The sequence below is a fragment of the Vicugna pacos genome, unplaced genomic scaffold, assembly GCF_048564905.1.
Source record: "Vicugna pacos unplaced genomic scaffold, VicPac4 scaffold_203, whole genome shotgun sequence".
NCBI classification, from domain to species: domain Eukaryota; kingdom Metazoa; phylum Chordata; class Mammalia; order Artiodactyla; family Camelidae; genus Vicugna; species Vicugna pacos.
The window spans coordinates 150,857-176,696 of NW_027328882.1; the positions used below are offsets into that span (position 1 = coordinate 150,857).

Below are 25,840 nucleotides of genomic sequence, written 5' to 3' on the forward strand. Positions count from 1 at the left end.
TAAACTAAAGAAGAAGAAAACAAAAGCAAATTCAGGGGTAGGGAAGTCAACTTCGGGTAGGGGAGGGGATACATGTTGGGATTTTGGAGAAGGTGTAGGAGGGGGCAGAGGGGGCTCAGCCCTAAGGGGTGATGATGCCCGAAATGGTTCTCCACTGCCCAGCGGCGCAGGTGCAGGTGCAGGATCTGCAGGCTTTTCAGGAGCAGCAAGATCAGCAGGAGCGGCAGGCTCTTCAGGAGCGGCTAGATCAGCAGGAACGGCAGGTTCTTCAGGAGCGGCGGGCTCTTCAGGAGCGGCAAGATCAGCAGGAGCTGCAGGCTCTTCAGGGGTGGCAAGATCAGCAGGAGCGGCAGGCTCTTCAGGAGCTTCAGGCTCTTCAGGAGCGGCTAGATCAGCAGGACCGGCGGGCTCTTCAGGAGCGGCGGGCTCTTCAGGAGCGGCTAGATCAGCAGGAGCAGCGGGCTCTTCAGGAGCGGCTAGAGCAGCAGGAGCGGCAGGCTCTTCAGGAGCTGCAGGCTTTTCAAGAGCTGCAGGCTGTTCTGGAGCGGCTAGATGATCAGGAGCAGCGGGCTCTTCTGGAGTGGCTAGATCAGCAGGAGCGGCAGGCGCTTCAGGAGCGGCTAGATCAGCAGGAATGGCGGGCTCTTCAGGAGCGGCTAGATCTGCAGGAGCGGCAGGTTCTTCAGGAGCGTCGGGCTCTTCAGTAGCTGCAGGCTGTTCAGGAGCGGCAAGATCAGTAGGAGCTGCAGGCTCTTCAGGAGTGGCAAGATCAGCAGGAGCGGCGGGCTCTTCAGGAGTAGCGGGCTCTTCAGGAGCGGCAAGATCAGTAGGAGCTGCAGGCTCTTCAGGAGTGGCAAGATCAGCAGGAGCGGCAGGCTCTTCAGGAGCGGCTAGATCAGCAGGAGCGGCAGGTTCTTCAGGAGTGGCGGGCTCTTCAGGAGCGGCTAGAGCAGCAGGAGCGGCAGGCTCTTCAGGAGTGGCAAGATCAGCAGGAGCGGCAGGCTCTTCAGGAGCTGCAGGCTGTTCAGGAGCGGCTAGATTAGCAGGAGCAGCGGGCTCTTCAGGAGTGGCTAGATCAGCAGGAATGGCAGGCGCTTCAGGAGCGGCTAGATCAGCAGGAACAGCAGGCTCTTCAGGATCGGCGGGCTCTTCAGGAGCGGCAGGCTCTTCAGGAGCGGCTAGATCAGCAGAAGCGGCAGGCTCTTCAGGAGCGGCTTGATCAGCAGGAATGGCGGGCTCTTCAGGAGCGGCTAGATCAGCAGGAGCGGCAGGTTCTTCAGGAGTGGCGGGCTCTTCAGGAGCGGCTAGAGCAGCAGGAGCAGCAGGCTCTTCAGGAGTGGCAAGATCAGCAGGAGCGGCAGGCTCTTCAGGAGCTGCAGGCTTTTCAGGAGCTGCAGGCTGTTCAGGAGCGGCTAGATGAGCAGGAGCAGCAGGCTCTTCAGGAGCAGCTAGATCAGCAGGAATGGCAGGCGCTTCAGGAGCGGCGGGCTCTTCAGGAGCTGCAGGCTGTTCAGGAGCGGCAAGATCAGTAGGAGCTGCAGGCTCTTCGGGAGTGGCAAGATCAGCAGGAGCGGCAGGCTCTTCATATGCAGCTGGAGCAGCAGGATCTTCATGTTCAGCAGGAGCAGCTGGAGGGTGTTCGCGGTCTCGTGCTGGACCCTGGTGGTCCTGTTTTTGTTTTCTGGCGTCTTCCCCTGCCTCTGCCTGCTCTGGACCTGTAACTGTTGGACGTGGAGAGAGCTTTAAGTCTAGTGGTTCTGCTCAGGCACAACCTGGAAAAAGGTACCCACATGCCTCCCTTTCCACGTGCCTTTTCAAGGACAGAAATCTTCCCAGAGCTTTGCAGGCAGCTCCCACTGAGCAAGTGCCCACAGGCACTTGTTCTGTGACTGAATTCTTCCAGACAGGTGGTCTGAGGCCAGTCTTTGCTCTGGTCCCAACTACAGACTTTGGGGATGCCTCCCTGTGTGGCCCAGCCCTCCGCCCTCCCTCACCTACACACCCACACCGGCCCCGCCCTTCTCACCTTTGGGCTCTGCTTCGGGGGGCTCCTGGTCCTCTACCTGAATCCCCAGGAGGTGGGCACGGTGCTCCAGGTCAGAGCCGGGGGTGCTGAGCTGCCCCTCAGCCCTGGGCAAGATCCTGGGGAGAGACCTGGGCGATGTCTGGGCAGGAGGCCGTGGTGGTGGGGAGCCCTTCATACCCAGACTCTTCTGGAGCCTGTGCTGGCCTTCCACAGTGTGGCACACCAGCCCCTCACTTGGAGAGGTGGCATGAGTGTCCTGGTTCCCCGGATCCTGCGGTGTCTGGCTCTGCAATGACAGTGACCGGCAGCCGGCCCGGTCCGGAGGTCTCAGAGCCCTGCCCGGCCAGGACCACTCCTGCTTCTGCCCCACTCGACCCTCTGCTGCCAGATCAGACTGGGACCTTGGTCATCTCAGTCACCCGGGAGGCAAGAGACACACCCTAGGGCATGGGCGCCACCTCGGGCAGCAGGGCCCTGCCCCGGTTCTCCACATCCCAGCCAGCCCACTTGGACCCAGGCTGGGGACGTGATCGGCCCCCCAGGCCTCTGACCCTTCCTCAGCCTGCTCTTGCTTGAGGCAGGACCCCCCCCCAACATGACTGCCCCACCGCCACCGGTCAGGAAGGGGCCGTGGGGCCACCCGGGTGGGGTCTGAGTGGTGACCCGGCCTGGGCGGGCCTGCCCTGGGCCTCCCTGTGTTACCTTTGGGTCCCTCTGGCCAAAAGGCCAGAGGCGCCTGGGGTGAGACCCGACCCACTGTCGGCACTGTTGGCAAAGGCCGTTGCTGCGGGCTTTCCGGGGGCCGCGACCTCGGGATCTTGGGATGCAACAAAACATGTCTGAGCTGAGCTGAGTTCACCAGCCAAGTCAGTTGAGAAGTGTCCTTCTCTACACAGCGGGTGCCTGGTGACCTGGGTCCCAAGTTCTGTTGGGCTCTGTTGCCAGGGAAGTGAGGTCACTTCCTGGGGTCCCCTTCCCCAAGCTTCCTCCTTACACAAAGCTCCCCAAGGGCCTCTCTGGGCTGCTGATGGCTCACTTCCCACCCCATGCCATGTCCACCCAGTGACACCAACTCGGCCCCTCCTATTGCCCTGGGGAGGCCTGGATGCAGCCAGGGTCACAGCTCTGACGACACAGCTGGGTTCAGACCCGGCTCCCCCGCCAGCAGTGCTGTCACCCTGGACAAGCCACCTGCTTCTCAGGGTCTCCCCAATCCCCCATTGGCCCAGTGGGGATCATTCAGGACCCTGCTTCCTAGGAAAGCCATCATGTCTCTAGAACCACAAACACCTACTGCACCTGTCACCTCTGCGGGCTGGCATCACAGGGAGCTCATGCACAGACTCAGCAAAGGAAGGGCCCCACAGAGGGCTTGTGGGGAGCAGGGCACACCCCACACAGGCCGGGGTCTGCCCTGGGATCTGGGGAAAGTCACCCTCCTTGCCGCCTGCTTCCCAGCTCCCTGTCGGCGGGTTGAAATTAAACACAACTCTGATATCGTCCATTCTGGCATGCGACCTCCTAGGTCGTTCTGTCATGTCAGATTCAGGCCCAGTGCCCCATCTAGGCCTCTAGGGTGCGCTGCCCCACAGTGGCTCCCTGCTTTTTTTTTGCCTTCTGGTCACACATCCTTGTGTGATTCCCACACAGTCCCCTGCAGGTTGGATGGATACTGGGACCGGGTTCTGCCAAATTGGGGGCAGGTGCAGGCAAGGAAAGGCCCAGGAGTGTGCAGGCACAGGAGTGTTCAGGCCCATTAGTGTGCAGGCCCAGGCCAGGGCAGGCCCAGGTGTGTACAAGTCCAGGAGTGTGCAGGTCCAGGAGTGTACAGGCCGAAGAGAGGGCATGCCCAGGAGTGTGCAGGCCCAGGAGTGTGCAGGCCCAGGAGTGTGCAGGTCAAGGAGAGGGCGGGTCTAATTGGGGGCGGCCCAGGCGAGGAAAGGCCCAGGAACGTACAGGCCCAGGAGTGTGCAGACGAGGGATTGTGCGGGCCCAGGAGAAGGCAGGCCCAAGAGTGTGCAGACACAGAAGTCAGCAGGCCCTGGAGTGTGCAGGCCTAGTAGTGTGCAGACAGAGGAGTGTGCAGGCCCAGGAGGGTGCATTTCCAGGAGTGTGCAGGCCCATTATTGTGCAGGCCCAAGAGTGTACAGGTCCAGGAGTGTGCAGGCCCAGGGGTGTGCAGACATAGGAGTGTGTAGTCCCAGGAGTGTGCCGGCACAGGTGGGAACAGGCCTAGGAGTGTGCAGGCACAAGTGGGAGTAGGCCCAGGAGTGTGCCGGCACAGGAGGGAGCAGGCCCAGGAGTGTGCAGGCCAAGGAGTGTGTAGGCCCAGGAGAGGGCAGGCCCAGGAGTGTGCAGGCCCAGGAGTGTGCAGCCCCAGGTGTGTGCAGACAGAAGCTTGTCCAGGGCCAGGAGAGTGCAGGCCCAGGGCAGGTCAGTCCCAGGAGTGTACTGTCCCAGGAGTATCCAAGGCCAGGAGTGTGCAGAGACAGGAGTGTGCAGGCCCAGGAGTGAACAGGCCCAGATTCGTGCAGGCCCAGGTGTGTGTAGGCCCTGGAGTGTGCAGCCCCAGAGGTCTGCAGACACAAGACGGAACAGGCCTAGGAGTGTGCAGGCCAAAGAGTGTGCAGACCTGGGACTGTGCAGTCTCAGGGGTGTGCAAACACGGGGTAGAGCAGGTACTCGAGTGTACTGGCCCAGGAGTGTAGAGGCCCAGGTGTGTGCAGGCTCTGGGATGTGCAGGCCCAGGAGTGTGCAGGCCTAGGAGTGTGCAGACAGAGGAGTGTGCAGGCCCAGGATGGTACATTTCCAGGAGTGTGCAGGCCCATTAGTGGGCAGGCCCAGGAGTGTACAAGTCCAGGAGTGTGCAGGCCCAGGAGTATGCATCACAGTAGTGTGCAGACCCAGAGGTGTGCCGGCACAGGTTGGAACAGGCCTATGAGTGTGCAGGCACGGGAGGAAGAAGGCCCAAGAGTGTGCAGGCCAAGGAGAGTGCAGTCCCAGGAGTGTGCAGGCCGAAGAGTGTGCAGGTCCAGGAGAGGGCCAGCCGAATTGGGGGCAGGCCCAGGCACGGAAAGGCCCAGGAGCGTGCAGGCCCAGGAGTGTGCAGACGAGGGATGGTTCGGTCCCAGTAGAAGGCAGGCCCAGGAGTGTAGAGGGCCAGATGTGTGCAGGGCCTGTAGTGTTCAGGCCCAGGTGTGTGCAGGACAGGTGAGGGCCGTCACAGGAGAGGGCAGGGCCAAATGGGGCAGGCCCAGGAGTGTGCAGACAGAGGAGTGTGCAGGCCCAGGAGTGTGCATTCCCAGGAGTGTCAGGCCTATTAGTGTGCAGGCCCAGGCCAGGGCAGGCCCAGGAGTGTACAAGTCCAGGAGTGTGCAAGCTTAGGAGTGTTCAGGCCGAAGAGAGTGCAGGCCCAGGAGAGGGCATGCCCAGGAGTGTGCAGGCTCTAGGGTGTGCCGACCCAGTAGTGTGCAGACACAATACGGAACAGGCCAAGGAGTGTGCAGGCCAAAGAGTGTGCAGACCCAGGACTGTACAGGCCCAGGAATGTGCAGACACGGGAGGGAGCAGGCACACGAGTGTACTGGCACAGGAGTGTTCAGCCCAGGTGTGTGCAGGCTCTGGGTTGTGCAGGCCCAGGAGTGTGCAGACAGAGGAGTGTGCTGGCCCAGGAGGGTACAGTCCCAGGAGTGTGCAGGCCCATTAGTATTCAGGCCCAGGCCAGGGCTGGCCCAGGAGTGTACAGGCCCAGGAGCGTACGGGCCCAGGTGTGTCAGGCACAGGAGTGTGCAGGCGCACAAGTGTGCAGTCCCAGAAGTGTGATGGCACAGGAGGGAGCAGGCCCAGAAGTGTGCAGATCCAGGACTGTGCAGGCGTAGGATAGGTGAGGCCCAGGAGTGTGCAGACAAGAGGAGTGTGCAGGCCGAGGAGCGTGCAGGCCCAGGTGTGTCAGGCACAGGGGTGTGCAGGCGCACAAGTGTGCAGTCCCAGAAGGGTGATGGCACAGGAGGGAGCAGGTCCAGAAGTGTGCAGATCCAGGACTGTGCAGGCGTACGATAGGTCAGGCCCAGGAGTGTGCAGCTCCAGGAGAGTGCCGGCCAAACTGGGGCAGGCCCAGGAGAGAGAAGGCCCAGGGTTGTACAGGCCCAGGAGTATGCAGTCACAAGAGTGAGCAGATACAGGAGTGTACAGGCCAAAGTTCGTGCAGGCCCAGGTGTGCGCAGGTCCAGGAGCGTGCAGGCCCAGAAGTGTGCAGATACAATACGGAACGGGCCCGGGAGTGTACAGGCCCAGGTTCCTGCAGGCCCAGGTGTGCGTAGGTCCAGGAGTGCGCAGGTCCAGGAGTGTGCAGGCCCAGTTGTGTGCAGGCCCAGGATTGTGCAGGCCCTGTCGACCCTGGAGGGCAGGATGCCGTGACCAGAGGAGGCGCTCTGTAGGACTGGGGGCGGAGGGCGGGAGAGCAGGCGGTTGGAGAGTCGGTGGTGAGGGCTGGAAAGGGGCAGAGCTGCACCAACCAGGTGTGCGGACCTGAGGGCGTGAGGCTGGGCGGCCTGCCGAGGGTGTTCCTGCAGCAGTGCTGGCCCTGGGTGAGGATGTGGTGGGACCAGGGCTGAGCCAGCGGGGCAGAAGGAGGAGGAGCGGGGAGGAGGGCGCCAGAGGGTGCACAGTGGACCGGTCACTGGGCATCTGCAGGTTTGGAGGCGCTCTGCTGTGTGGGGCTCCAGGCCTCCCTGGGTCTGGGGACGTGGGTGTGATGTGACTCGGAAGGAGGCCGGGTGCGCTTCGGACAGCACCCGCCATCTCTCCCACCCAGGCCCAGTGCTCATGGTCGTGTTGCAGCCTCAGTTTTCCGTCCACTGTCCCAGCAACCCGTTGGTGGTATTCTGAGCAGAGGCAGAGGGTGAGAGTCCTGACTTGGCTTTCCTTCCCTGTGTTTCCAAGTCCACACTCATTCCGCAAGTCGCACGACAGGCCAAGAAATCGGGAGACGCGGTGTCGGGGTAAAGAATAGTGAGTTGATTTGGAAAGCCAGCTGACCGAGAAGATGGCAGGCTAATGTCCTGGAGAGCCACCTTCTCCGAGTGAGAATTCAGGCTCCTTTTACGCTAAAAAGGAGAGGGGTTGTGGGTGGTTGGTGCAAAGTCCTTGGTGCAGGAATTCTTTGTTTTTGCAGTTGTGGGTCAGCTCATGGGGCCCCTGTAAAACCTCTAACAAAACAAATGTTACTTTCTGTTCTGCAGCTGCTTGTGTGTATGGGAGAGCAAAAGAGGTTTTATCCTGAAGGCTGAGAGCCTTGAGAACAGGCTCTTCTGTCAATTTCAGGCTGAAGGCAACATTGATTTCCAAAAGGTGCAGAGCTGGTAAGACAGCCTGGAAAACAGCAGAGGGTTAAAGGAAAAAGAACAGATCTAATAGGCAGTCAGATCTGGTCTTTTCTATTACACCTGCTGCCCCAGCAGGGCTGGCCTCAGGGAGGAAGGGCGCCCCCCCCAGCCCCCGAGAGCCGCCTGCAGGGGGTGGGGAAGGCAGGGAGGGGGTCTGCCGTGCTGGGGAGGTAAACTAGACATGGCTGATACATGGACAGTGAGTGCAAAGTTAGAAAACCTCTGGGTTTTCCCTCTTTAGGGAGGGAGAGGGAGGCTCAGCATAGGTCCTTGAGCTTCCGCGAGAGAAGTGGCTCTCAGCCCAGGTCGGCTGCGGGCGCCTCTGGGGTTGTCACACCTGAGGGGCCCTCTGTGGACGGGTCCTGTGTTCTTGGCACTGACGTGGATTTTCCTCCTCCTCTTCCCCAAGGGGCGGTAGTGGCTCCGGGGGCAGCTTCCAGCCGATCACGGCCATCCTGCTGTCCTCATGCACGCTGGCCCTGCACGCCCGGCAGCTGGACGTCAGGCTGCAGCTGGACTACGTCTCCGCCTCGCAGGTAAGAGGAGCCCCGCTGCTTCCCTGGGGACCGGCAAGGGGGTCCCTCGGGAGGGGTTTCGGTTGGGGGCTCCTGGCTAGACGCCACAGCCGTGTGAGTGGCACCGTTGGGGTGAAGGAGGCTGGTGCCAGGGACAGGGCAGGTCCAGGAGTATGCAGGCCCAGGAGTGTGCGGGCCCAGGAGTGTGGAGACACTGGAGAGGGCCGGCCCAGGAGTGTGCAGGGACAGATGTGAGCAGACCCTGGAGTGTGCAGGTCCATGAGAGGGTCGGGCGAAGTGGGGGCTGGCCCGGGATAGGGCATGGCCAGGGGTGTGCAGGCCCAGAGTGTGCTTGCCCAGGGTTATGCAGACACAGGACTGTGCAGGTGCAGGAGTGTGTAGGCCCAGGAGATTGCTGGCACAGGTGGGAACAGGCCTAGGAGTGTGCAGGCATAGGTGGGAGGAGGCCCAGGAGTGTGCAGGCCCAGTAGTGTGCAGGCCCAGGAGTGTGCATACAGAGGAGTGTGCAGGCTCAGTAGGGTGCAGGCCCAGGCCAGGGCAGGCCTAGGAGAGTACAGGCCCAGGAGTGTGCATGTCCAGGAGTGTGCAGACACCAGAGTGTGCAGAGACAGAAGTGTGCAGGCCCAGGAGTGTACAGGCTCAGGCCTGAGCAGTCCCAGGAGTGTGCAGAGAGTGGAGGGTGCAGGCCCAGGCCATGGCAGGCCCAGGAGTGTGCAGTCCCAGGAGTGTGCCGGCACACGTGGCAACAGGCCTAGGAGTGTGCAGGCATAGGTGGGAGCAGGCCCAGGAGTGTGCAACCCAGGAGTGTGCAGAACCAGGTAGGGGAGGCCTAAGGGTGTTCAGGCGCAGGAGGGAACAGGCCAGGAGTGTGCAGGCCAAGGAGAGTGCAGGGCCAAGAGAGGGCAGGCCCAGGTGTGTGCATGCCTAGGAGTGTTCAGGCACAGGAGGGAGGAGGCACACGAGTGTGCAGACGCAGGAGTGGGCAGACACAGGATTCAGCAGGCCCAGTAGTGTGCAGGTCCAGGAGTGTGCAAGCCCAGGAGTGTGCAGGCCAAGGAGAGTGCAGGCCCAGGAGAGGGCAGGCCGAGGAGTGTGCAGGCCCAAGAGTGTGCAGGTCCAGGAGAGGGCGGGCCGAACTGGGGGCAGGCCCAGGCGAGGAAAAGCCCAGGAGCGTGCGGCCCAGGAGTGTGCAGACGAGGGATTGTGCGGGCCCAGGAGAAGGCAGGCCCAAGAGTGTGCAGACACAGGAGTCAGCAGGCCCTGGAGTGTGCTGGCCCAGGTGTGTGCAGGCCCAGGAGAGTGCAGACAGAGAGTGTGGAGTCCCAGTAGTGTGCAGGCCCAGTTGTGTGCAGGCCCAGGATTTGCAGGTCCTGGAGTGTGCAGGCCCAGAGGTGTGCAGACACAAGTCGAACAACCCCAGGAGTCTGCAGGCCAAGAAGTGTGCATAGCCAGGACTGTGCAGTCCCAGGAGTGTGCAGACACGGGGCGGAGCAGTCACACGAATGTACTGGCCCAGGAGTGTAGAGGCTAAAGTGTGTGCAGGCTCTGGGATGCGCAGGCCCAGGAGTGTGCAGGTCCAGGGGTGTGAAGGCCCAGGAGTGTGCAGACAGAGGAGAGTGCAGGCCCAGGAGCGTGCAGGCCCAGGCCACGGCAGGCCCAGGAGTGTAAAGGCCCAGGAGTATACAGAGCGAGGAGTGTGCAGTCCCCGGAGTGTGCAGAGACAGGGGTGTGCAGGCCCAGGAGACGGCAGGCCCATGAGTGTGCAGTTCCAGGAGTGTGCAGGCCTAGGAGAGGGCAGGACCTGCAGTGAAGAGGCCCAGGTTCGTGCAGGCCCAGGTATGTGCAGGCCCTGTAGTGTGCAGGCCCAGAGGTGTGCAGACAGAAGTCGAACAGGCCTAGGAGTCTGCAGGCCAAGGAGTGTGCATAGCCAGGACTGTGCGGTCCCAAGAGTGTGCAGACACGGGGCGGAACAGGCACACGACTGTACTGGCCCAGGAGTGTAGAGGCCCAGGTGTGTGCAGGCTCTGGGATGCGCAGGCCCAGGAGTGTGCGGGCCCAGGTGTGTGAAGGCCCAGGAGTGTGCAGACAGAGGAGTGTGCAGGCCCAGGAGTGTGCAGATCCAGGAGGATACAGGCCTAGTTGTGTTCAGGCCCAATATTGTGCAGGTCGTGGACTGTGCAGGCCGATGAGTGTGAAGTTGCAGAAGTGTGCGGGCCCAGTAGTGTGCAGGCCCAGGCCAGGGAAGACCCAGACCAGGGAAGGCCCAGGATTGTACAGGTCCAGGAGTGTGCAGGCCCAAGAGTGTGCAGACACAGGAGTCAGCAGGCCCTGGAGTGTGCAGGCCTAGGAGTGTGTAGGCCAAGGAATGTGCAGACAGAGGAGTGTGCAGGCCCAGGGGTGTGCAGGCTCAGGAGTGTGCACACAGAGGAGTGTGTAGGCCCAGGAGGGTGCATTCCTAGGTGTGTGCAGCCCCATTAGTGTGCAGGCCCAGGCCAGGGCAGGCCCAGGAGTGTACAGGTCCAGGAGTGTGCAGGCCCAGGATTGTACATGCCCAGGAGTTTGCAGGCCCAGGAGTATGCAGTCTCAGGAGTGAGCAGATACAGGAATGTGCAGGCCCAGGTGTATGCAGTCTCAGGAGTGAGCAGATAAAGGAGTGTGCAGGCCCAGGTGTGTACAGGCCCAGGTTCGTGCAGGCCCAGGCGTGTGCAAACTCCAGAGTGTGCAGAGACAGGAGTGTGCAGGTCCAGGAGTATACAGGCCTAGGTGTGTTCAAGCCCAAGATTGTGCAGGTCCTGGAGTGTGCAGGCCAATGAGTGTGCAGTTCCAGGAGTTTGCAGGCCCAATAGTTTGCAGGCCCAGGCCAGGGAAGGCCCAGACCAGGGAAGGCCCACGAGTGTGCAGACAGAGGAGTGTGCAGGCCCAGGAGGGTGCATTCCTAGGTGTGTGTAGGCCCATTAGTGTTCAGGCCCAGGCCAGGGCAGGCCCAGGAGTGTGCAGGTCCAGGACTGTGCAGTGCCAGGAGTGTGTAGACACGGGGCGGAGCAGGCACATGAGAGTAGTGGCCCAGGAGTATAGAGGCCCAGGTGTGTTCAGGCTCTGGGATGCGCAGGCCCAGGAGTGTAGGGTCTAGGGTTGTGCATGCCCAGAAGTGTGCAGACAGAGGAGTGTGCAGGCCCAGGAGCGTGCAGGCCCAGGCCAGGTCAGGCCCAGGAGTGTACAACCCAGGAGTATACAGACCGAGGAGTGTGCAGACCCCGGAGTGTGCAGACTCAGGTGTGTGCAGGCCCAGGAGTGTACAGGCCCACGTTCTTGCAGGCCCAGGCGTGTGCTAACACCACAGTGGGCAGAGACAGGAGTGTGCAGGCCCAGGAGTATACAGGCCCAGGTGTGTTCAAGCCCAAGGTTGTGCAGGTCCTGGAGTTTACAGGCCAATGAGTGTGCAGTTCCAGCAGTTTTCAGGCCCAGTAGTTTTCAGGCCCAGGCCAGGGAAGACTCAGACCAGGGAAGGCACAGCAGTGTACAGGTCCAGGGGTGTACAGTCCCAGTAGTGTGCAGAACCAGGTGAGGGCAGGCCCCAGAGTGTGCAGGCCCAGGAGAGGGCAGGCCCTAGGGTGTCTAGGCGCAGGAATGGGGAGTCCTAGGACCGTGCACGCCATGCAGAGGGCAGGCCCATGAGTGTACATGGCCAGGAGTGTGCAGGCACAGGAGGGAGGAGGTACACGAGTGTGCAGGCCTAGGAGTGTGCAGGACTTGTGAGGGCCGTCACAGGAGAGGGCAGGGCAATTTGGGGCAGGCCCAGGAGTGTGCAGACAGAGGAGTGTGCAGGCCCAGGAGGGTGCAGTCCCTGGAGAGTGCAGGCCCATTAGTGTGCAGGCGCATGCCAGGGTACGCCCAGGAGTGTACAGGTCCAGGAGTGTGCAGGCCCAGGAATGTGTAGGCACAGGTGTGGGCAGGCCTAGGAAAGGGCAGGCCCAGGATTCAAGAGGCCCACGTTCGTGCAGGCCCAGGTGTGTGCAGGCCCTGGGGTGTGCAGGCCCACAGGTATGCAGACACAAGACGGAACAGGCCCATGAGTGTGCAAGCCAAGGTGTTGCAGACCCAGGAATGTGCAGTCCCAGGAGTTTGCAGACACGGGGGGGAGCAAGCACACGTGTGTACTGGCCCAGGTGTGTAGAGGCCCAGATCTGTGCATGCTCTGGGATGCGCAGGCCCAGGAGTGTGCAGATCCAGGGTTATGCAGGCCCAGGAGTGTGCAGACAGAGGAGTGTGCAGGCCCAGGGGGGTGCATTCCTAGGTGTGTGCAGCCCCATTAGTGTGCAGTCCCAGGCCAGGGCAGGCCCAGGTGTGTACAGGTACAGGAGTGTGCAGGCCCAGGAGTGTATAGGCCCAGGAGTTTGCAGGCCCAGGCCAGGGAATGCCCAGACCAGGGAAGGCCCAGGAGTGTACAGGTCCAGGAGTGTGCAGGCCCAGGGGTGTGCAGGCCCAAAAGTGTGCAGGCACAGAAGTGTGCAGTCCCAGGAATGTGCCAGCACAGGTGGGAACAGGGCTAGGAGTGTGCAGGCACAGGTGGGAGCAGGCCCAGGAGTATGCAGGCACAGGAGGGAGCAGGCCTAGGTTCGTGCAGGCCCTGGAGTGTGTAGACACCAGAGTGTGCAGAGATAGGAGTGTGCAGAGAAGGAGTGTGCAGGCCCAGGTGTGTTTAGGCCCAGTGCTGTGCAGGTCCAGCAGTGTGCAGGCCCAGGAGTGTGCAGATCCAGGAGGATAAAGGCCTATGTGTGTTCAGGCCCAATATTGTGCAGGTCGTGCCTTTGCAGGCCGATGAGTGTGCAGTTGCAGAAGTGTGCGGGCCCAGTAGTGTGCAGGCCCAGGCCAGGGAAGACCCAGTCCAGGGAAGGCCCAGGATGGTACAGGTCCAGGTGTGTGCAGGCCCAAGAGTGTGCAGACACAGGGGTCAGCAGGCCCAGGAGTGTGCAGGCCTAGGAGTGTGTAGGCCGAGGAGTGTGCAGACAGAGGAGTGTGCATGCCCAGGAGTGTGCAGGCCCAGGAGTGTACAGACAGAAGAGTGTGTAGGCCCAGGTGGGTGCATTCCTAGGTGTGTGCAGCCCCATTAGTGTGCAGGCCCAGGCCAGGGCAGGCCCAGGGGTGTTTAGGCCCAGGTTCGTGCCGGCCAAGGAGAGGGCAGGCCCAGGAGTGAACAGGCCCAGGTTCGTGCAGGCCCAGGTGTGTTCAGGCCCTGGAGTGCGCAGGCCGAGAGGTGTGAAGACACAAGACGGAACAGGCCCAGGAGTGTGCAGACAAGAGGAGTGTGCAGACAAGAGGAGTGTGCAGGCCGAGGAGCGTGCAGGCCCAGGTGTGTCAGGCACAGGAGTGTGCAGGCGCCCAATGTGCAGTTCCAGAAGGGTGATGGCACAGGAGGGAGCAGGTCCAGAAGTGTGCAGATCCAGGACTGTGCAGGCGTACGATAGGTCAGGCCCAGGAGTGTGCAGCTCCAGGAGAGTGCCGGCCGAACTGGGGGCAGGCCCAGGAGAGGGAAGGCCCCGGAGTGTGCAGACAGAGGAGTGTGCAGGCCCAGGAGTTTGCAGGCCCAGGAGAGGGCATGCCCAGGGGTGTGCAGGCCCAGGAGTGTGCAGCCCCAGGAGTGTGCAGACAGAAGAGTGTCCAGGGCCAGGATAGGGCAGGCCTAGGAGTGTACAGGCCCAGGAGTGTGCAGACACCAGAGTGTGCAGAGACAGAAGTGTGCAGGTCCAGGAGTGTACAGGCTCAGGGCTGTGCAGTCCCAGGAGTGTGCAGACAGAGGAGGGTGCAGGCCCAGGCCAGGGCAGGCCCAGGAGTGTGCAGTCCCAGGAGTGTGCCGGCACACGTGGGAACAGGCCTAGGAGTGTGCAGGCATAGGTGGGAGCAGGCCCAGGAGTGTGCAGGCACAGGAGGGAACAGGCCAGGAGTGTGCAGGCCAAGGAGAGTGCAGGGCCAAGAGAGGGCAGGCACAGGAGTGTGCAGGCCCAGGAGTGTGCAGTCCCAGGAGTGTGCCGGCACACGTGGGAACAGGCCTAGGAGGGTGCAGGCATAGGTGGGAGCAGGCCCAGGAGTGTGCAGGCACAGGAGAGTGCAGGGCCAAGAGAGGGCAGGCACAGGAGTGTGCAGGCCCAGGAGCGTACAGGCCCAGGATGGTGCAGGCTCAAGATTGTGCAGGTCCAGGAGTCTGCAGGCCCATGAGTGTGCAGTTCCAGGAGTGTGCAGGCTTAGGAGAGGGCAGGACCAGCAGTGAAGAGGCCCAGGTTCATGCGGGCCCAGGAGAAGACAGGCCCAAGAGTGTGCAGGCACAGGTGTCAGAGGGCCCTGGAGTGTGCCTGCCCAGGTGTGTGCAGGCCCAGGAGTGTGCAGACAGAGGAGTGTGCAGGCTGAGGAGTGTGCAGGCCCAGGCCACGGCAGGCCCAGGAGTGTACAGGCCCAGGAGTATACAGACCGAGGACTGTGCAGTCCCCGGAGTGTGCAGAGACAGGAGTGTGCAGGCCCAGGAGTGTGCAGGCCCAAGGGTGTGCAGGCCTAGGAGTGTGCAGATGAGGGATTGTGCAGGCCCAGGAGAAGGGAGGCTCAGGAGTGTGCAGGCCCAGCAGTGTGCAGGCCTGGGGGTGTGTAGGCCCAGGAGTGTACAGGCCCAGGATTGTGCAGGCTCAAGATTGTGCAGGTCTGGGAGTGTGCAGGCCAAGGGGTGTGCAGTTCCATGTGTGTGCAAACAGAGGAGTGTGCAGGACCAGTAGGGTGCAGGCCGAGGTGTGTACAGGACCAGGAGTGTTCAGGCCCATTAGTGTGCAGGACCAGGCCAGGGAAGACCCAGACCAGGGAAGGCCCAGGATTGTACAGGTCCAGGAGTGTGCAGGCCCAAGAGTGTGCAGCCCCAGGAGTGTGCAGACAGAAGAGTGTCCAGGGCCAGGATAAGGCAGGCCTAGGAGTGTACAGGCCCAGGAGTGTGCATGTCCAGGAGTGTGCAGACACCAGAGTGTGCAGAGACAGAAGTGTGCAGGTCCAGGAGTGTACAGGCTCAGGGCTGTGCAGTCCCAGGAGTGTGCAGACAGAGGAGGGTGCAGGCCCAGGCCAGGGCAGGCCCAGGAGTGTGCAGTCCCAGGAGTGTGCCGGCACAGGAGGGAACAGGCCAGGAGTGTGCAGGCCAAGGAGAGTGCAGGGCCAAGAGAGGGCAGGCACAGGAGTGTGCAGGCCCAGGAGCGTACAGGCCCAGGATTGTGCAGGCTCAAGATTGTTCAGGTCCAGGAGTGTGCAGGCCCATGAGTGTACAGTTCCAGGAGTGTGCAGGCCTAGGAGAGGGCAGGACCAGCAGTGAAGAGGCCCAGGTTCGTGCAGGCCCAGGTATGTGCAGGCCCTGTAGTGTGCAGGCCCAGAGGTGTGCAGACAGAAGTCGAACAGGCCTAGGAGTCTGCAGGCCAAGGAGTGTGCATAGCCAGGACTGTGCGGTCCCAAGAGTGTGCAGACACGGGGCGGAACAGGCACATGACTGTACTGGCCCAGGAGTGTAGAGGCCCAGGTGTGTGCAGGCCATGGGATGCGCAGGCCCCGGAGTGTGCAGGTCCAGGGGTGTCAAGGCGCAGGGGTGTGCAGACAGAGGAGTGAGCAGGCCCAAGCGTGTGCACGTCAAAGAGAGGGCGGGCCTAATAGGTGGTGGCCCAGGCGAGGAAAGGACCAGGAGAATGCAGGCTCAGGAGTCGGCAGGCCCAGGAGTGTGCAGGCCCATGAGTGTGCATTCCTAGGTGGGTGTAGCACCATTAGTGTGCAGGCCCAGGCCAGGGCATGCCCAGGAGTGTACAGGTCCAGGAGTGTTCAGGCCCAGGAGTGTACAGGCCCAGGAGTTTGCAGGCCCAGGTGTATGCAGTCTCAGAAGTGAGCAGATACAGGAGTGTGCAGGCCCAGGTGTGTACAGGCCAAAGTTCGTGCAGGCCCAGGCGTGTGCAAACACCAGAGTGTGCAAGACAGGAGTGTGCAGGTCCAGGAGTATACAGGCCTAGGTGTGTTCAAGCCCAAGATTGTGCAGGTCCTGGAGTGTGCAGGCCAATGAGTGTGCAGTTCCAGGAGTTTGCAGGCCCAGTAGTTTGCAGGCCCAGGCCAGGGAAGGCCCAGACCAGGGAAGGCCCACGAGTGTGCAGACAGAGGAGTGTGCAGGCCCAGGAGGGTGCATTCCTAGGTGTGTGTAGGCCCATTAGTGTGCAGGCCCAGGCCAGGGCAGGCCCAGGAGTGTGCAGGTCCAGGACTGTGCAGTGCCAGGAGTGTGTAGACACGGGGCGGAGCAGGCACATGAGAGTAGTGGCCCAGGAGTATAGAGGCCCAGGTGTGTTCAGGCTCTGGGATGCGCAGGCCCAGGAGTATAGGGTCTAGGGTTGTGCATGCCCAGAAGTGTGCAGACAGAGGAGTGTGCAGGCCCAGGAGCGTGCAGGCCCAGGCCAGGTCAGGCCCAGGAGTGTACAACCCAGGAGTATACAGACCGAGGAGTGTGCAGACCCCGGAGTGTGCAGACTCAGGTGTGTGCAGGCCCAGGAGTGTACAGGCCCACGTTCGTGCAGGCCCAGGCGTGTGCAAACACCACAGTGTGCAGAGACAGGAGTGTGCAGGCCCAGGAGTATACAGGCCCAGGTGTGTTCAAGCCCAAGATTGTGCAGGTCCTGGAGTTTGCAGGCCAATGAGTGTGCAGTTCCAGCAGTTTTCAGGCCCAGTAGTTTTCAGGCCCAGGCCAGGGAAGGCCCAGACCAGGGAAGGCACAGCAGTGTACAGGTCCAGGGGTGTACAGTCCCAGTAGTGTGCAGAACCAGGTGAGGGCAGGCCCCAGAGTGTGCAGGCCCAGGAGAGGGCAGGCCCAAGGGTGTCCAGGCGCAGGAATGGGGAGTCCTAGGACCGTGCACGCCATGCAGAGGGCAGGCCCATGAGTGTACATGGCCAGGAGTGTGCAGGCACAGGAGGGAGGAGGTACACGAGTGTGCAGGCCTAGGAGTGTGCAGGACTTGTGAGGGCCGTCACAGGAGAGGGCAGGGCAATTTGGGGCAGGCCCAGGAGTGTGCAGACAGAGGAGTGTGCAGGCCCAGGAGGGTGCAGTCCCTGGAGAGTGCAGGCCCATTTGTGTGCAGGCCCATGCCAGGGCACGCCCAGGAGTGTACAGGTCCAGGAGTGTGCAGGCCCAGGAATGTGTAGGCACAGGAGTGGGCAGGCCTAGGAAAGGGCAGGCCCAGGAGTCAAGAGGCCCAGGTTCGTGCAGGCCCAGGTGTGTGCAGGCCCTGGAGTGTGCAGGCCCAGAGGTATGCAGACACAAGACGGAACAGGCCCATGAGTGTGCAGGCCAAGGTGTGTGCAGACCCAGGAATGTGCAGTCCCAGGAGTTTGCAGACACGGGGGGGAGCAAGCACACGTGTGTACTGGCCCAGGTGTGTAGAGGCCCCGATCTGTGCAGGCTCTGGGTTGTGCAGGCCCAGGAGTGTGAAGATGCAGGGGTATGCAGGCCCAGGAGTGTGCAGACAGAGGTGTGTGCAGGACCAGGAGCGTGCAGGCCAAGGCCACGGCAGGCCCATGAGTGTACAGGCCCAGGAGTATACAGACCGAGGAGTGTGCAGACCCCGGAGTGTGCAGAGACAGGAGTGTGCAGGCCCAGGAGTGTGCAGGCCCAAGAGTGTGCAGGTCCAGGAGAGGGCGGGCCGAACTGGGGGCAGGCCCAGGTGAGGAAAGGCCCAGGAGCGTGCAGGCCCAGGAGTGTGAAGACACCAGAGTGTGCAGTTCCATGGGTGTGCTGGCCCAGGAGTGTGCAGACAGAGGAGTGTGCAGGCCCAGGTGTGTACAGGCCCAGGAGTATACAGACCGAGGGGTGTGCAGAACCCGAAGTGTGCAGAGACAGGAGTGTGCAGGCCCAGGGGTATACAGGCCCAGTACTCTGCAGGCCCAGGAATGTCCAGGCCCAGGAGTGTGCAGATGAGGGATTGTGCGGGCCCAGGAGAAGGCAGGCCCAGAAATGTGCAGGCCCAGCAGGGTGCAGGCCCAAGTATGTGCAGGCTCATGATTGTGCAGCTCCAGGTGGGTGCAGGCCAATGAGTGTGCAGTTCCAGGAGTGTGAATGCCTAGGAGAGGGCAGGCACGGCTGTCAAGAGTCCCAGGTTCGTGCAGGCCCAGGTTTGTGCAGGCCCAGCAGTGTGCAGGCCCAGGAATGTGCAGGCTCAAGTGGGAAGTGTTTGTTGGGCCTGAGCAACTGTCCCCTGTCCTCCACCTCTGTCCCTGCCTGGCTGCACCTCTGCAGCTGCTCTCCTGCTCTCCTGGCCTCTTAGCTCTGTATCCCTCTCCCTCTCATGGTAGTCTTCTCTGCGTTTGCCTGCCTCTGGACAGATGGCCCAAGTCAGGACCCATGGGGGCTAGGGTGGAGGGGACTGGGGACTGGGTGGGGGAATTCAGAGAGCTGTCCTGTCCCCTGTGGTCCTCATTTGCACATCCATGTACTGGGCTGAGGAGGAACTCCATGCCCCAGGACACGCCCTAACTTCACAGGTCGTGGAGTACGGCCTGGATGCCTGGGGAACCGGCCTGGTGGGCGAGGACAGGGCAGGAATGGACAGGGGCGGACCCACTGCCTCTGCTGCCTCACCTGCTGGGCTGGGGAGAGCTCTGCCCAGGAAGCAGGAAGGCCTAGCAGGATGCGGGCCTCTCCCAGGGCCCTCATCCCGGCCGACTGAGGCCCCGTGGGCCAGAGAGGCCATAGCCTGCAGGCTGGGGCGCCAGGGTGGGAAGGAGGCTGGGAGCCCCCTGACCGTGTGCCCTGTCTCCTGGGTGGCCAAGGCTGCCTGGCTGCCGTTCATTTGCTCAGTTTATCAGGTAATGAGATGAAAGTGAGGCTTCCAGACAGAGGGGGCGTTGAGCCGGGGGAGAATGGCTGCTTCCTTCTGGGCCTGGAGGGGCAGCCCTCCCCCCAGCCTTGCCCACTCCTCTGCTGCCCCCTCACAGCCCACCCAGCCCAGGAGCCCTGTGGCCACCCAGCAGAGGGGGTCCTGCGAGCCTCTGCCGAGCACTGTGGGCCCCAGGAGTCCTTGCGAACAGTCCCCCATTGCGGTTACGCTAGTCTGAATGACATTCGTTAGGTGTCAGCTGTGAGTGGGACGCACGTTAACGGCACAGCAATGATAACAGAAGTAGCAGTCACCACTCGCTGAGTGTCCCTCCGTGGTGGTTGCGCGGCCAAGCTCAGGTGGCGGTCTGGGACCAGGAACAGGGCTCGTCTGTGATAAGGGCCAGGCACCCTGTGTCAGGACCCGAGGTCAGTCTGTGATGAAATTCAAGGCTCAGTGTGTGACCAGGGTCATGTCTAGGTCTGAGGGTCAGCCTGTCCTCTGAGCCGGTGGCCCCCTGCCTGGCCTCTCCACCCCCTCCTCCCACCACGTCCTCACCACCTGGGTCACCAAGGTAACCAGCCTTGAAATAATGGGTGTTTCAGCAGCTGAGGCCTAACTTGAATTTATCCTGAAAGACTCAGTTCTGCAGCAGTTGCCAGGGAAACTAAGGGGCATCCTGTCTCTCCCACCCACTGCCAGTTTCCACGTCAGTCAGGCTTCCACTTGACACCTGGGCTGGGGCAGCAAAGGGGGGTGGGCAGAACGTGCCCACCCTGGCCCTGCTACCAGTCCTGTCTCCTGGACCCCAGGCCTCTGTGCTTTTGTCTCAGTGTGATGGGATGGGATGGGATGGCTCAGCAGGGGAGCCCACTGAGGTATATATAGAGTGCCAGGCGGGAGGCCCTGGGGTCGGTTTTGGCAGGCAGGCTTAGTCTGGGGCCAGCGAGCGGAGCACTTGGAATCTGATCCTGGATTTGATCCCAGCTCCTCTCCTTGTCAGCCTGGTGGCTAACTTGGTGTCTGTCTGCATCTGTCAAATGGGTGTGGTCATGGGGCTGTTGAGGTCATCCGAGCAAAGTGGTAGTGATGAAGGCCCCCTGGGCAGCCTCGGCTGTCATATCTTCAGAGCTGCTCCCCTGCCCTGTGCCGAGGGCATGGAGGCATTCCTGGGGCTCCCTGCCTTCCCCCGGGCTCTGGTCTGCTTCCCATCTCCTCCACCCTGGCCCCCAGGGTCTTTCCACAACATTCCCAGTTCAGAGTGAAGTCCTGTTTGTGCAGTATCCTTGAGACCCTGGCTTCACCTGTCTTCTGAGACTTGGGCCTCCACACCATCTCCAGGGCAGACCTTCCTCTTTGAGCCTCAGTTGTCTCTGCTGTAGGCGGGTGAACGTTTGGTTCCTGGGTGGACTGAGACTCAAGGCTTCTGTGTACTGAGGTTACCAGCACAGAGCAGGCGCAGGGGGTAGTCAGGACTCCCTTGCCCAGGTTTATACCCAGAGAGCCAACCTTGGGGAGAGCAATCTTCCTTGAAGATTGTGGGGCCCAGTCCAACTCAGCCTCCTCCCCAATTGGGGAAGCAGGGCGTCGCTTCAGGTGGGCAGGCTCAAGTCTTCCCATCTGAACAATGAGAGCAGAGAGGTCTCCCTTGTGGGATCACAAGGCATCGTGCCCAGACCCAGGACGTGGCTCAAAACCAGGTCCCTCGGCCCCCGCATAGTCAGGATTCATGCAGAACTCAGCCCTGCCCCTGCCCTGCGGCCCTCCCTGGCAAGTCCTCCCTGGGCCTCTGCTGCACAGCTGGGAGCTCAGGGGTCAAGCACGGTGCACGCCCACTCCCGTAAGGTTGCAGCCACCCCTCCTACCCATCCCTTGTCTGGCAGAGGGGCTCTGCCTCTGGGTTCAGGGGAAAGTGGGACCCATGGGAGGGTGGGCTCTGTGAGAGGAGAAGTTTCTGCTAGGGCGTGGGGGGTGTGATATTCTCAGTTGCCACATCACTCAGCAGGGAGAAGGAGCCCCGCCTTCCAAATTGGGGGAGTTAGGGGTGTCCCTTTCTAGCGTCCGGTTCATTCACCAGGCCCCCCTTGATGGTCAGTTCCCAACACAGGCACGGGGACCGCTGGGAGGGGACTCTGCACATCTCTAGCCGCCCTCCCCGGAACAGAGCACCTGGACACTGAACCTGCTGCCCATCAATACAGTGGGTTCCCTGGGATCAACTCTGATCCCAGCAACGTGCCCACACCTGTCATCTCCCACCATTTCAGGCATCAGTCCGTCCTCAGATGAGGGGTTTGAGGCCGTGGTGGGATGTACTTCACGGGCATAAATAGCATAAAACTACATGGTAGTGATGGTCGGACAGCATGGGAATGCACTTAATGTTCCTGAAATGCAGTTTAAAAGGGAAAAAATCTGTATTTTATTAAAGGAAGTGGGAAATGGAAAATTATAGAATGCCATAAATGATGTAAAACAAATAAACTAAACTAAAGAAGAAGAAAACAAAAGCAAATTCAGGGGTAGGGAAGTCAACTTCGGGTAGGGGAGGGGATACATGTTGGGATTTTGGAGAAGGTGTAGGAGGGGGCAGAGGGGGCTCAGCCCTAAGGGGTGATGATGCCCGAAATGGTTCTCCACTGCCCAGCGGCGCAGGTGCAGGTGCAGGATCTGCAGGCTTTTCAGGAGCAGCAAGATCAGCAGGAGCGGCAGGCTCTTCAGGAGCGGCTAGATCAGCAGGAACGGCAGGTTCTTCAGGAGCGGCGGGCTCTTCAGGAGCGGCAAGATCAGCAGGAGCTGCAGGCTCTTCAGGGGTGGCAAGATCAGCAGGAGCGGCAGGCTCTTCAGGAGCTTCAGGCTCTTCAGGAGCGGCTAGATCAGCAGGACCGGCGGGCTCTTCAGGAGCGGCGGGCTCTTCAGGAGCGGCTAGATCAGCAGGAGCAGCGGGCTCTTCAGGAGCGGCTAGAGCAGCAGGAGCGGCAGGCTCTTCAGGAGCTGCAGGCTTTTCAAGAGCTGCAGGCTGTTCTGGAGCGGCTAGATGATCAGGAGCAGCGGGCTCTTCTGGAGTGGCTAGATCAGCAGGAGCGGCAGGCGCTTCAGGAGCGGCTAGATCAGCAGGAATGGCGGGCTCTTCAGGAGCGGCTAGATCTGCAGGAGCGGCAGGTTCTTCAGGAGCGTCGGGCTCTTCAGTAGCTGCAGGCTGTTCAGGAGCGGCAAGATCAGTAGGAGCTGCAGGCTCTTCAGGAGTGGCAAGATCAGCAGGAGCGGCGGGCTCTTCAGGAGTAGCGGGCTCTTCAGGAGCGGCAAGATCAGCAGGAGCTGCAGGCTCTTCAGGAGTGGCAAGATCAGCAGGAGCTGCAGGGTCTTCAGGAGTGGCAAGATCAGCAGGAGCGGCAGGCTCTTCAGGAGCGGCTAGATCAGCAGGAGCGGCAGGTTCTTCAGGAGTGGCGGGCTCTTCAGGAGCGGCTAGAGCAGCAGGAGCGGCAGGCTCTTCAGGAGTGGCAAGATCAGCAGGAGCGGCAGGCTCTTCAGGAGCTGCAGGCTGTTCAGGAGCGGCTAGATTAGCAGGAGCAGCGGGCTCTTCAGGAGTGGCTAGATCAGCAGGAATGGCAGGCGCTTCAGGAGCGGCTAGATCAGCAGGAACAGCAGGCTCTTCAGGATCGGCGGGCTCTTCAGGAGCGGCAGGCTCTTCAGGAGCGGCTAGATCAGCAGAAGCGGCAGGCTCTTCAGGAGCGGCTTGATCAGCAGGAATGGCGGGCTCTTCAGGAGCGGCTAGATCAGCAGGAGCGGCAGGTTCTTCAGGAGTGGCGGGCTCTTCAGGAGCGGCTAGAGCAGCAGGAGCAGCAGGCTCTTCAGGAGTGGCAAGATCAGCAGGAGCGGCAGGCTCTTCAGGAGCTGCAGGCTTTTCAGGAGCTGCAGGCTGTTCAGGAGCGGCTAGATGAGCAGGAGCAGCAGGCTCTTCAGGAGCAGCTAGATCAGCAGGAATGGCAGGCGCTTCAGGAGCGGCGGGCTCTTCAGGAGCTGCAGGCTGTTCAGGAGCGGCAAGATCAGTAGGAGCTGCAGGCTCTTCGGGAGTGGCAAGATCAGCAGGAGCGGCAGGCTCTTCATATGCAGCTGGAGCAGCAGGATCTTCATGTTCAGCAGGAGCAGCTGGAGGGTGTTCGCGGTCTCGTGCTGGACCCTGGTGGTCCTGTTTTTGTTTTCTGGCGTCTTCCCCTGCCTCTGCCTGCTCTGGACCTGTAACTGTTGGACGTGGAGAGAGCTTTAAGTCTAGTGGTTCTGCTCAGGCACAACCTGGAAAAAGGTACCCACATGCCTCCCTTTCCACGTGCCTTTTCAAGGACAGAAATCTTCCCAGAGCTTTGCAGGCAGCTCCCACTGAGCAAGTGCCCACAGGCACTTGTTCTGTGACTGAATTCTTCCAGACAGGTGGTCTGAGGCCAGTCTTTGCTCTGGTCCCAACTACAGACTTTGGGGATGCCTCCCTGTGTGGCCCAGCCCTCCGCCCTCCCTCACCTACACACCCACACCGGCCCCGCCCTTCTCACCTTTGGGCTCTGCTTCGGGGGGCTCCTGGTCCTCTACCTGAATCCCCAGGAGGTGGGCACGGTGCTCCAGGTCAGAGCCGGGGGTGCTGAGCTGCCCCTCAGCCCTGGGCAAGATCCTGGGGAGAGACCTGGGCGATGTCTGGGCAGGAGGCCGTGGTGGTGGGGAGCCCTTCATACCCAGACTCTTCTGGAGCCTGTGCTGGCCTTCCACAGTGTGGCACACCAGCCCCTCACTTGGAGAGGTGGCATGAGTGTCCTGGTTCCCCGGATCCTGCGGTGTCTGGCTCTGCAATGACAGTGACCGGCAGCCGGCCCGGTCCGGAGGTCTCAGAGCCCTGCCCGGCCAGGACCACTCCTGCTTCTGCCCCACTCGACCCTCTGCTGCCAGATCAGACTGGGACCTTGGTCATCTCAGTCACCCGGGAGGCAAGAGACACACCCTAGGGCATGGGCGCCACCTCGGGCAGCAGGGCCCTGCCCCGGTTCTCCACATCCCAGCCAGCCCACTTGGACCCAGGCTGGGGACGTGATCGGCCCCCCAGGCCTCTGACCCTTCCTCAGCCTGCTCTTGCTTGAGGCAGGACCCCCCCCCAACATGACTGCCCCACCGCCACCAGTCAGGAAGGGGCCGTGGGGCCACCCGGGTGGGGTCTGAGTGGTGACCCGGCCTGGGCGGGCCTGCCCTGGGCCTCCCTGTGTTACCTTTCGGTCCCTCTGGCCAAAAGGCCAGAGGCGCCTGGGGTGAGACCCGACCCACTGTCGGCACTGTTGGCAAAGGCCGTTGCTGCGGGCTTTCCGGGGGCCGCGACCTCGGGATCTTGGGATGCAACAAAACATGTCTGAGCTGAGCTGAGTTCACCAGCCAAGTCAGTTGAGAAGTGTCCTTCTCTACACAGCGGGTGCCTGGTGACCTGGGTCCCAAGTTCTGTTGGGCTCTGTTGCCAGGGAAGTGAGGTCACTTCCTGGGGTCCCCTTCCCCAAGCTTCCTCCTTACACAAAGCTCCCCAAGGGCCTCTCTGGGCTGCTGATGGCTCACTTCCCACCCCATGCCATGTCCACCCAGTGACACCAACTCGGCCCCTCCTATTGCCCTGGGGAGGCCTGGATGCAGCCAGGGTCACAGCTCTGACGACACAGCTGGGTTCAGACCCGGCTCCCCCGCCAGCAGTGCTGTCACCCTGGACAAGCCACCTGCTTCTCAGGGTCTCCCCAATCCCCCATTGGCCCAGTGGGGATCATTCAGGACCCTGCTTCCTAGGAAAGCCATCATGTCTCTAGAACCACAAACACCTACTGCACCTGTCACCTCTGCGGGCTGGCATCACAGGGAGCTCATGCACAGACTCAGCAAAGGAAGGGCCCCACAGAGGGCTTGTGGGGAGCAGGGCACACCCCACACAGGCCGGGGTCTGCCCTGGGATCTGGGGAAAGTCACCCTCCTTGCCGCCTGCTTCCCAGCTCCCTGTCGGCGGGTTGAAATTAAACACAACTCTGATATCGTCCATTCTGGCATGCGACCTCCTAGGTCGTTCTGTCATGTCAGATTCAGGCCCAGTGCCCCATCTAGGCCTCTAGGGTGCGCTGCCCCACAGTGGCTCCCTGCTTTTTTTTTGCCTTCTGGTCACACATCCTTGTGTGATTCCCACACAGTCCCCTGCAGGTTGGATGGATACTGGGACCGGGTTCTGCCAAATTGGGGGCAGGTGCAGGCAAGGAAAGGCCCAGGAGTGTGCAGGCACAGGAGTGTTCAGGCCCATTAGTGTGCAGGCCCAGGCCAGGGCAGGCCCAGGTGTGTACAAGTCCAGGAGTGTGCAGGTCCAGGAGTGTACAGGCCGAAGAGAGGGCATGCCCAGGAGTGTGCAGGCCCAGGAGTGTGCAGGCCCAGGAGTGTGCAGGTCAAGGAGAGGGCGGGTCTAATTGGGGGCGGCCCAGGCGAGGAAAGGCCCAGGAACGTACAGGCCCAGGAGTGTGCAGACGAGGGATTGTGCGGGCCCAGGAGAAGGCAGGCCCAAGAGTGTGCAGACACAGAAGTCAGCAGGCCCTGGAGTGTGCAGGCCTAGTAGTGTGCAGACAGAGGAGTGTGCAGGCCCAGGAGGGTGCATTTCCAGGAGTGTGCAGGCCCATTATTGTGCAGGCCCAAGAGTGTACAGGTCCAGGAGTGTGCAGGCCCAGGGGTGTGCAGACATAGGAGTGTGTAGTCCCAGGAGTGTGCCGGCACAGGTGGGAACAGGCCTAGGAGTGTGCAGGCACAAGTGGGAGTAGGCCCAGGAGTGTGCCGGCACAGGAGGGAGCAGGCCCAGGAGTGTGCAGGCCAAGGAGAGTGTAGGCCCAGGAGAGGGCAGGCCCAGGAGTGTGCAGGCCCAGGAGTGTGCAGCCCCAGGTGTGTGCAGACAGAAGCTTGTCCAGGGCCAGGAGAGTGCAGGCCCAGGGCAGGTCAGTCCCAGGAGTGTACTGTCCCAGGAGTATCCAAGGCCAGGAGTGTGCAGAG

General features: G+C 61.7%; 3 protein-coding genes across 3 annotated transcripts in view; 2 read left to right on the top strand and 1 right to left on the bottom strand.

Annotated features, from left to right (window-relative positions):
- The window catches only part of LOC140695417 (uncharacterized), an 82,434-nt gene that overhangs the window by 34,380 nt on the left and 22,214 nt on the right, over positions 1 to 25,840 (top strand). Inside the window, exons 7-9 of the mRNA XM_072958114.1 lie at positions 6,840 to 7,036; positions 7,267 to 7,386; positions 7,820 to 7,946. Coding sequence (XP_072814215.1) covers positions 6,840 to 7,036; positions 7,267 to 7,386; positions 7,820 to 7,946 — 444 coding nt within the window. The remainder of the gene's footprint in view (positions 1 to 6,839; positions 7,037 to 7,266; positions 7,387 to 7,819; positions 7,947 to 25,840) is intronic.
- On the top strand, positions 65 to 1,787 carry LOC140695413 (uncharacterized). The gene is made up of 2 exons (XM_072958110.1): positions 65 to 677; positions 1,470 to 1,787. The coding sequence occupies exons 1-2, from the start codon at positions 132 to 134 to the stop codon at positions 1,530 to 1,532; spliced, it is 609 nt and encodes a 202-aa protein (XP_072814211.1). The 5' UTR covers positions 65 to 131; the 3' UTR covers positions 1,533 to 1,787.
- LOC140695397 (uncharacterized) lies at positions 21,013 to 24,462 on the bottom strand. The gene is made up of 3 exons (XM_072958093.1): positions 24,055 to 24,462; positions 23,353 to 23,638; positions 21,013 to 23,047 (listed from the first exon to the last, which is right to left on the bottom strand). Exons 1-3 carry the CDS (start codon positions 24,187 to 24,189, stop codon positions 21,255 to 21,257), a joined length of 2,214 nt encoding a protein of 737 aa, XP_072814194.1. The 5' UTR covers positions 24,190 to 24,462; the 3' UTR covers positions 21,013 to 21,254.

Coding starts and splice junctions, on each gene's coding strand:
- LOC140695413 (XM_072958110.1), top strand. CDS start 132: ATGATGCCCGAAATGGTTCTCCACTGCCCAGCGGCGCAGGTGCAGGTG. Junction 678..1,469: donor TAGATCTGCAGGAGCGGCAG/GTTCTTCAGGAG, acceptor CAGGAATGGCAG/GCGCTTCAGGAGCGGCGGGC.
- LOC140695397 (XM_072958093.1), bottom strand. CDS start 24,189: ATGTTTTGTTGCATCCCAAGATCCCGAGGTCGCGGCCCCCGGAAAGCC. Junction 23,639..24,054: donor TTGGCCAGAGGGACCGAAAG/GTAACACAGGGA, acceptor CTGTCATTGCAG/AGCCAGACACCGCAGGATCC. Junction 23,048..23,352: donor CCCCGAAGCAGAGCCCAAAG/GTGAGAAGGGCG, acceptor CACGTCCAACAG/TTACAGGTCCAGAGCAGGCA.